This window comes from Meleagris gallopavo, chromosome 1 (genome assembly GCF_000146605.3).
Source record: "Meleagris gallopavo isolate NT-WF06-2002-E0010 breed Aviagen turkey brand Nicholas breeding stock chromosome 1, Turkey_5.1, whole genome shotgun sequence".
NCBI classification, from domain to species: Eukaryota; Metazoa; Chordata; class Aves; order Galliformes; family Phasianidae; genus Meleagris; species Meleagris gallopavo.
The window spans coordinates 123,915,547-123,925,876 of NC_015011.2; the positions used below are offsets into that span (position 1 = coordinate 123,915,547).

The 10,330-nt window shown below is 36.5% G+C and overlaps 1 protein-coding gene across 1 annotated transcript in view; it reads left to right on the forward strand.

Annotated features, from left to right (window-relative positions):
* Positions 1-2,833: 2,833 nt before the first annotated feature.
* PUDP (pseudouridine 5'-phosphatase) overlaps positions 2,834-10,330 on the forward strand; it is a 51,186-nt gene continuing 43,689 nt past the window's right edge. The window contains exons 1-3 of the mRNA XM_031557255.1: positions 2,834-2,928; positions 3,867-3,897; positions 7,044-7,143. Of these exons, the coding sequence (XP_031413115.1) occupies positions 2,834-2,928; positions 3,867-3,897; positions 7,044-7,143 (226 nt within the window). The remainder of the gene's footprint in view (positions 2,929-3,866; positions 3,898-7,043; positions 7,144-10,330) is intronic.

Genomic DNA, 10,330 nt, shown 5'->3' on the forward strand with positions numbered 1-10,330 from the left:
CCCCGAACGCGCCGCCCCTCAGCCCAGGCGCCTCCCGGGCTGTGGGAAGCAGGGCCGAGCGGCCGGGCTGTCCTCATTACCGGCCTCCTCTTCGGCGGGCAGGCGGCCAGCACACTCCAGGCAGCCTGATTGAAGGGATTAAAGCAACAGGCAACGGTGTTTTCCTTCTCCTTCCCACCATCCTCTGCTTTTTGTGGCTACATTCTGCCTGGTTTTAAAGCTTTGAAGAGCAAGGGGTGCTTGCCCTTAAATTCAGCGTGGCTGTTTGGGAGAGTGGTTGAGAGAGTAGCCTGGGGTTAAGGTTCTGCATTGAGTGCAGAGAGCACGTTTGTATCTATTGGAGGAAGCCACGGGCTATGAGACTTCTCTATCTGGGGAGTGCTACAAGGTCCATGAGAGCATACTTTGGGCCCTAGTTATTTAAAGTAGTTTCTGTTTCCTCCAAAAGTCTGGAAACCCCTCCCAAATTTTCTATTAGAAGGACTTTATCAGGATCCGAGGGATCCTGAAGGAACCTGAATGTCAGCTCTGTGCTGCATCTGGATTGGGTCTTGGGGAGGTTGGGTAGTCAGCATAGTCTTTGTGTTTATTTTAGCTTCTTGCTGAATGGGGGCCTCGTACAGCATGCTTCCTGTAGAATCATGGAATGGTTTGAGAGTAGTTGCTATGTATTACAGTAGAAGAAGCACCTTTAGATGTGGGTTAATTCTTAAAAAGTGTTACGTTGATGCATATGCCTCCAGTATGTACTGGGAAAGTAAATTACAACTCAGATTGTTGCACTTTCTAGAAGGACTGCGGTGAAGTCCAGTGAGTTCTTCTGTTTCCAAGAAATGTCTGCTTTTTTTCCTTTCTTCTCATGTGCAAAGGACTAACAGAATTACCTTGTTTCCAACAAATTATACTTTATCTATCCTTCACCTTATTATAATATGGTCAATGTCATTAGTATATCATTGTTTAAAACAAAAATAGGTTTGCTCCTGTTACCAGGAGTAGTTACAAGCAATCTTTGGTTTCTTTCAGTTTGTGCCATTTGCAGTCTCAATGCAGTGTGCAAATCACTGATTAAGATGAGTTGTTTCAGTTTCATTTTCTAGGTAACTACTGGAATCTCAAATAGCCAGAGGGTGTGTTGTTTTATCTAGAAGCAATTATTTTAATTTAATTCTTATCTAGAAGCTTCAGGAAACTTATTTATTTATTTATTAGTGTAATTTTGCGCAGAACTCAGTAGAGCAGGACTGTCTACGTAAGCAGTGTGAATATTCAGGCTTTGGTGATATGAATGTGTAAGAATTGTAGATCAGTTTTAAGTGAACTTATTGTGTATATTTAAAGGACAGACAGGTTAGCATTGGATGATATTCTGGGATCTAAAGACATTTTTTTTTTCTTCACAGATACTATCCTGTCTGTATTTAGAAATTACATTTCTGTAGCATATCAGACAGGGAGGGGAGGAAGATTCTGAATCATGTTGAGTGCTCCAGAGTTCTAGGATTTATACATTTAAGAAGCATTAAAATGTTCTAAATTGTGAACTATGCCTCAAGCTGGGAAAGTAAATTACAAAGAATTCATAGTTTTCAACCTAAGTTTGCCAAGATTGAGGCACTCAAGGTTTAAACCCGCTCCTTGCTGTTATTAAATCTGCCTGTTTAAAGTACAGCACCAGATAAATACTTAGTCATTTTCTGGATGGAAGAGCTTATGCATGTTGATAAAATGTATTTTTACCTGTAAAAATGGGACATCATGCACTGCTGAAGTATTTATTGTTTCATGGTTTTGCTCCCCTAGTTACTCTTCACTCCATTGTGAATGTAATTTCTTTCATTTACAAAGTTACATAGGAAGAAAGTGTTTTATTCTGGTAATCTTTCAGCTACGATGAAAGCCGTAATTGTGTGTAAAGTCAAACTGAAAATACTCTTCAGTGTCTTCCAGTACAGAGACATAAAAGGAACGCCATCCTGATGATTTTCACAACATTAACCTCCTTTTGGAAAACATATATTTTAGCCTCTAAATACTTTTCACCATGTTTAGACTTGTATGTGATTAAGTTCTATCACAACTGTAAGATATTTTTCAATGAATATGTTTGTTATATAATGATCCATACAAGGCAGAAGGCAGTCAGCAGACAGCTTTGACTTCCCCAGCATGGGGAGGTCTTACTGACTTCCCCCAAGAGGAGTCCGAGGGGAGACCTTATGGCTCTCTTCAAATACCTGAAAGATGATTGCAGCGAGAGTGGGGTTGGTCTTTTCCCACTGATGACAGATAACAGGACAAGGGGAAATGGCCTCAAGTTGTGCCAGGGGAGGTTTAGAGTGGATATCAGGTAAATCTTCTTTACAGAAAGGGTTGTTAAGCACTGGAATAGGCTCCCCAGGGAGGTGGTTGAGTCACCATCCCTGGATGTGTTCAAAAACCGTTTGGTTGTCTTGCTCAGGGACATGATTTAGCAGAGGGTTGTTAGAGTTAGGTTGGTTGTTATGGTTAGATTGTGGTTGGAGTTGAACTTGATGATCTTTAAGGTCTTTTCCAATCTGAGCTGTACTGTGATTCTATGATCCTATAAGATTCTTTGTGCTTTAATAATTTGGGGGAATGAAATAAGGAATACACATGATATTTTTTTAGATATTTTCCCCCTATCCTGTCTACTGTGAATGTTCTTAATGAGACAAGTGAATGTGCTGATGTAAAGTATGTGAGAAATAAAATACCAATTCTTAATTTTCCTACTTTTTTATGTGTTACATAGTAATTATTGAAGATGTTACAATAAATTATGTATTTCTGGAAGCCACAGAATCACAGAATGTCGAGGATTGGAAGGGACCTCAAAAGAGCACCTAGTCCAGTTCCCCTGCCAGAGCAGGAACACCAGATCAAGTCACATTGGAACTTGTCCCGGTGGGTTGTGAATGTCTGCAGAAGAGACCCCACAAGCTATTGATATCTGCATGAATTATTTTGAAATAGAGAAACTATGTTTTCAGTAACGGATGTCTAAATCTTTTTTTGTAACTTTTTCAAGTGCTTTCGTAATGAGCTATTCTTTTCAGAATCTGAAGCTTTAAATATTGCAATTATTTCCACTCCAAGGTAGTATGTGAAAATATATGTCTGTTTTTGGAAGTTTTAATCTAAATTTCTCTGATTGTATAAAACAAATATTAATTGATCTATATACAATGACAAATTGAACACTGAAGTGATCTAATATTCTTGCTTTCTATAGCTGACACGTGCTTCTGGTTGAAGTATAACATAGGAAGGTTTGCAAAGTATTTACAAATTTGCATAACTGTGAGTGTTAAATGAAGTCTGAAGCTCTCACTTGTCTTGCTTTGATTTTGGAAATGATCCCAGTATTCTACTGTAGAACCTGCATCTATATGCTTTATGTAGCTAAAGCTAGGCCTAGTGTTGCTGAGTCTAATCTTCTGTGACTTTAACTCCCCCATTGTTTTATCATAATTGACTCTGATTAAGTTGTCCTTGAGTCCCACCTTTATACATCAGCTTACCTTAAATTATGGTTCCTGAACTGTCTCTGGCTATTTTGGAGTCCTGTATCATTCTTTGAAGCATTACTTTATACCCTTTTATCAGCACTTATAAGCAATGTGATCCCTTTGTCTGCAGTTTTCTTTTCGGATTACCTTCTCTTTCGCCTGGAGCTGTTGGATGAAATCGTTTTTTTGTTCATCATTCCAGCTGCTGTTGCCAGGAAATTAAAACACTGGAAAACAGTGCTGTCACTTAGTAAATAAAATATGTGAACAGTGCCAGTAGACAGCTTGTTACTAAGTAGGTAAAATTAATCAAAGGATTTTTTTTTTTTGTAGGAAACTCCAGCAGTGCATAAGCTGTTACAGGGTAGGTAGTGTATGTACTAGTATAGTAGTGTTATATCCTTCATGATTGTAGATATGTAGCAACATTTACATACATAGTTCAGAAGTGGTGCTTGCTTTACTGTATAATATAACCCCAGAGGAACAGGAATAACTACATTTTATTTATATATATATTCTACTGAACATTTTTATTTTTTTTTTAAGTCATCACTTTTGTAGATTAAAATTGCTGCTTACTTTCCTATAACAATGAGGTTTGAATACAGACAGTAAGTGCTCAGAATTTGCATAGTAGGGTTTTTTTTCTTGCTTTATGCCTTTACTACAAAAGATTAATGATCTAACAGCTAATACAAAGTATATTCAAAATTATTAAACTTCTGTGCATGCTGTACAGAGTTGGCTGGCTAAAATAAAAATCACAACGGAACAGAAAACATTAGTTGGATATCTTTGATACCTAATTGAGCACTTGATATAGTTGCACTGTATACTATCCGATACTGGCATTTTAGCATATTGTAAAAATATGCAAAACCAGTGTTGAGGAAAGAGAAGGGTGGTTAGTGAGGGAAAAATAAGCGAGACACAAGATGGTTGTCAATAGGTAAATGCTGTGAGATCCAATAGTACATAAGAATCAAAATGGTCATTTAAGCGTAATTTAGTTAGAGTTGTCAAAACATTGCAGAATGATTTATGATTGGAATAGCTAAAGCTATATGGTTGTATCTGATGCAGAAGCTACTACTGAAAGTAAGAAGGCATGAGGATAAAAGAAAAAAACATGCTTCATATTCAGGAATTATGTTATTTTGCTTCTACAACATTGTAATAGTAGGATGGTATATTTAACGAGACAATTCAAAAAGAATATGCCATTTCCTTTGTTTTTGAAAAAACAAATGAGGTAACTCTTATTGAATCATGAAGATATATTGCAGTTGTCCTTTAGAAGAACGATAAATAACTAAAAGTAAGGCAGTGTAACATACTTAGGACCAAGTAGTGTGCTTTAAAAGAACTGAAAATAGGCATCACTGAGCTGTTAATATCTGGTGACAAACACACACTTGGCATGCTTCAGCAGACTGCAAAATATAAACAAATCATTTATTTTCTTCTAAAATAAATGAATATAGTTATGTATGCATATAAATCTATGCAGGCACAGAAATGCTGTTAACTACAGGATAGAGAATGAGATGATTAGTCTATTGTGATACAGCAGTTGATCAAGGAGCTGAGATAGAAAAAGTTAAAGGGAGTTGATGTAATTAAATCTAAATAACAAGGTGCTGTAGATACTAACTCTTGTCTAACTACCTGTTTTTCTTATGAGATCACAAATTTTGTTGACAAAAATTTGAATTCTTATGCAGGCAGAAATTCATGTAGCAAACTTTTTTGTGGTATGATGTGACACTTCACAATGTTTTTGTGGTTAAATGTGAATGATACAGGTTCACTACAGACCTAAATGTTAAGACAAGTCGTTAAGGACCTGTTTTTTTAGTAGAACCCTGCAAATATATTTTGATCCTATGTTTTTGTTGTCATTGTTTTGTTTTGTGGGGCTTAAAAAAAATCCAAAAACACAGAAATACAGAATTGAAAGATAAGAGCTAGTAGACTGATGAATGGTGCATAGGGTAGGTATGTATGAGAGGAAACACTGTGTCATGATTAGAACTTCTGAACCTTGAATTCCTGGTAAGTTTTCAGCAATGATGAGGTGCTCACCTGGATTATAGGTACTGGGAGGGAAATACAGAGGTGGATGCTTTAGAGTTATAAAGCTTAGCTTGGTTCTTGCCAGTGAGCAAGTGCTGTAACCCTTTAAATCATGAAAAGGGAGCATTTGCTCAGAGGAAAGATAGTAAAAGACACAAATTAGATGCTAAGGATCAGGAGAAAGATTTGGGTTGTTCATTAGCATTTCATGTTAATGCTTACTTCAGTATTGTTTGAACATACCTAAGTAGGGGAGAGAAATTTTTAGACTTACACCTTGTTGGATTTTTTTGCACGTGGTTCTTTTTTTCCTTCTCAGAATGTGGGTGGATACTGACAGTCCAATGCAAATCAACTTTTTCCATCCTTTAGGTCTTAAAACTCTTTGGCTTATCTAAATTGGGAGACCCAACTGCAAGCATAAACTGTGCTGTGAAATCTGTTGGAGAGAAACTTGTCACACCAGGCTTTGACTCTCCAGTTTCACTGAAAAGAAATTCAGGCATATACGACAGTTAGCAGAACTTTCCAGCAGGTCTAGAATTGAACTGGGTTGAAATTTTGGTAAACCAGAACACAAATAGGATTAAAGGTTGCATTTGATCTGGACCTAGATTTCTCGAGAGCTTAAAATATTTTAACCTGGAAATTAAGTTCTGTACAAACTGTATGTATAATATTAACCTATCCTGACTGATAATTAGGAAAACTGTTGTAGAACTATTTCTTAGTTTTGTACTTAAAGCTGAACTAAAATTAAACTAACGTGCACACAACCTAATACTTTAGTATACAAAATTTATCATATATTTATTTTTGTTAATTTTTTTTGCTGGGAGCAGTTCACAACCTTCCGTAAATTATTAACAGAATTACAGAATCACAGAACTGTAGGGGTTGGAAGGGACCTCTAGAGATCATCGAGACCAACCCCCCTGCCAAAGCAGGTTCCCTACACCAGGTCGCACAGGTAGGCGTCCAGGCGAGACTTGAATATTTCCAGAGAAGGAGACTCCACAACCTCCCTGGGCAGCCTGTTCCAGTGCTCCGTCACCCTCACCGTGAAGATAACCTTGCCAGTGAAACAGTGTATGCCAGTAGATGTAAGAGACTGTTTCTTAAACAACTTAGTTTTATAAGATACCATTTCTGTAACTTTAAATCATGATGTCTTACACATGATGTTCTGACCATTTGCAGAAGGGCAGGGACTATTTAGCAACTGGAATCAGAAGTTTTCTCCTTTTTCAGCCACCGTCTCATTAGCATGGAGGTGTTTGGATTCTCATGTGCCACTTTTTTAGCAATTCATGCATTGCTAGTCATACAGGGAATCTGATCTGTAGGATAGTTGAAAATAACTTGCAGCTGAATTCATCATAGTGTTGTGAGATCCACAAGAGTTCTGGCATTTTTTATCTTTCTTTTTAGTGTTACCTGCCCATTGTGACAAGGTTGGAAGTCATAAGTTTACTCTCACTTTCATTTCATTGCACAAGTTGCCTAGGAGATCTCAATTACAAGAAAACTGGTAAGAGCTTCGTGCTGGAGTTTGCTTATGTGCATGCTGTCTGTTATTTTAAAGTGTAAATGGAAGGTTAAAACAGCTTCCTATTTCTTCTGCATCAGAGCAAATAGCACCAATTCAGCTAAACATCAGTCCTCTCTAGATTGTCCACTATTATGGCTTAAGTGCAGAAATTAATCTTCTTGGGCTATACACTGGCAATCTTGGAAGCCAATTTCCTGCTTCCAGGTAGTGGAAACTTACTTTCTTGCCATTCTCAATTTTCATCTGAGTTTGGGAAACAAAGAATGAAACAAAAATGCTCTCTTGCCCCTATGTTCTGTACTTGTATCTTGTTGCAAAAACAATGTAATTAAGGATATTGTTAGGTTAATTCCTGTGTGGTTCATGAGCAAATTATGAAGATGCATAAAATAGCTCTTCATTGAGGCTTAACTAACCATAAATAGAACAGAAAAGGTTGGTCATTTATCTGAAAGCTAACATTTTCATTTAACTGCCACAAGAATTTTGGCAAAGACATAACAAGTGTGCTATCCCAGTCTCTAACTTTTATTATTTCCATGATTGATTTGCAGATTGTCCATTCACCTTTGTCTGTTGTTTGTGGCTGGAATTATCCAGAATTGGAGCTCAGTCCAGCATCTGTTGAATAGGGCTTTTTTCATTTCTATAATGGTTACTGCATATCAAAATGCACTGAGCAGCATTAGTAATGATCTTCTTTTTCTCCCTGAGGAATTGAGTGCAGTGCTCCCAAGCTGAAAGACTCGTGACTTGATTTGAATATTACACATAAATTACACACGAATTCAATGCTGTTCTGGTGCTTATTTATTTTTGTTGTGTCAGACTCAAAGCATTTGATTTTAAAAGGAAAAAAAAAACCCAACATATTAAATATTTAAATCCCAAGAGTTTTCATATTTCTTGTGTTAATAATGTGACACGCATCCAGTTATTTCAGAGAGCCTTTATCAAGTGGAGGTGCTGAGAATCTGAATGTTCTGGTTAGTGATTTTAAAAAGTGCACTTAGCAGTTTGACCATTTATGAAAGTTATTCTCTTTCTGTGCCTTAGTGCAGATTTTGGAGTCTGTTTGTAGGTGATAAGGTTTTATATTTGTTAACTACATACACTGTTTTGTATATAAAGTTTAAATTATTTTGCTTTGAAAGTAAATAATAAGGTGCTATAAATGGAATATAATTTTGCACAAAGAAAAGGTGCACAGAATTTTCCCTTTAGTAACACTGTTTCCAGCTGCTACACTCCAATTTCCTTTTTAGTTAAGGGGAAAAAAATGATGTCAACAAACTTGGATTTGTTATTCTGCGTAGTGACAACAGTAGTTACCCAGGATGCCATCTTGGGCCCAGCTCTGCAGATCTTGTTCTGATTACTTGCAATTCATTTGTGTGGTCTTTCTCTAAGTTGACTAATTGAACTCTCAAGAGTCTAATTTTTAGCGACATCTTAATTTGTGTAGAGCAATTTACCAGCCAAATTCTGCTCTTCAGTTCTGTTGGTATGTTTTTCCCAGGAGGCAATCCTAATCTGGAATCCTGCTTTTGTACTTACAGAGTTCTTTTGAGATGTTTATTCTCAACTATTTCTTTTTTTTTTATATAATAAATGATAATAGATTGTTAATGGTGATGTTAATTCTCACAAGATGATCATTCTTTTAACAGCAGGGAACTATATTAACTAACAATGCAAAATCAATTAGGTTAAATGACACCTCTTTTCAAGCTTGGTATATGTTGCTTTCATTGCGGAAAACTTTTTTTGGGGGGAGGGAGTAATATAGAAACCTCTAGTACATGATGCTGCTTCTGTTCTGTGTCTCTCTGTATTGATTGTAATTTTTTTTCACAATTCTACTAAGATGCATTTAATCAAAAACATTTCTGTATCTTGAAATTCCTGACCTTGATTTTTTTTTCCTTTCCCTCTACCATAATGATGATGATTATAATAATAACATTCCTACTCTTAGATCACTGCTGACCTTTATTAGGATATTTTTGGCACTTAAAATAGGTTGATTATCTCCCATCTATTTATGTCATTTTTTACTTACTTCAGTAACTGATAAAAGGTGTTTGTCAGTTTCAAGTGGCTTATTTTTATGGCTAACAATTTTTTTTATTGTATTTTAGTTCTTGAAACGTTCTTGAAACGTTGTACACTTGTTGACAGTGTCGATAATTGCTGCCTTTGTGTATGCTTCCATTGTTCTGCAGCTTACCATTATTGCTAATTCCTCTTACATCACTGTTTTCCATAGTAGTTTGGGAATAAATCTGATTCTGTAATTTGGGAGAAACTTTTGTTTAAGTAGATATTGTTCTTTCCCAAGTATGGTTTTGCTGTTTTTATGGGTAACGTTTTGTTTTAATCTTATTCCTCCTTCCCTTTTAAGGCATAGGAAGTATTTTTATTTTTTTTAAGTCATCGAATAAGTCCTTGAAGTCTCTCTTTAATACTGCATATATTATCTTTTATTTCTGTTGTTGGTTTCCCTGTCTGTTGTGCTTGTGAGTGGTTCTTCTTGTGTGGATAACACAAGAAAATGGAAAAGAAAGCCCATTTTATTATTTGCCGGCTTAGTCTTTCTATCTACCATCCACAGGAATTTATTCGTGACCTTTGTCACTGTGAAATATGTACGGTGTGATACATTGTCTAGTTCTTCCAGCTCATTAATACTCGTTCTCTGACCTGATGTAATAGTTCCAGTAGCCCTTGTGCAGCCTTTGCTCTCTGAAGGTACTTGCTGGTCCTTTGCTTGTGGGTGCTGAACTGATTGGGTTTGCTGCCAAGCAATTAATGTTTGCTCCTGAACAGTGATCATCTGCTCTGCATAAATATTAGTTAATTCAGGTTCTCTTTCACAGCATGACTGCACACTGCCAATTGCCCACTCATGTCAGGGCATCTTTTTGGACGCTGTTTTTGAAACTGTGTTTTGTTTTATCAATCCATGTGGGTGTAAACTGTCACATATTCAAACTATAGGCCCCTGTTTGATTAGAGACCAGTCATCAGAGAAAGTGTATTAGTTTATGAAATCTTGTGAATTAGACATTGGTCATTATCATTCAGAAATGTCTCTAGGGAAAAGAATAATGCATTGCACTAATATTCAGAGAAGAATGAATGAAAGATAATGTGTGTTTCATGA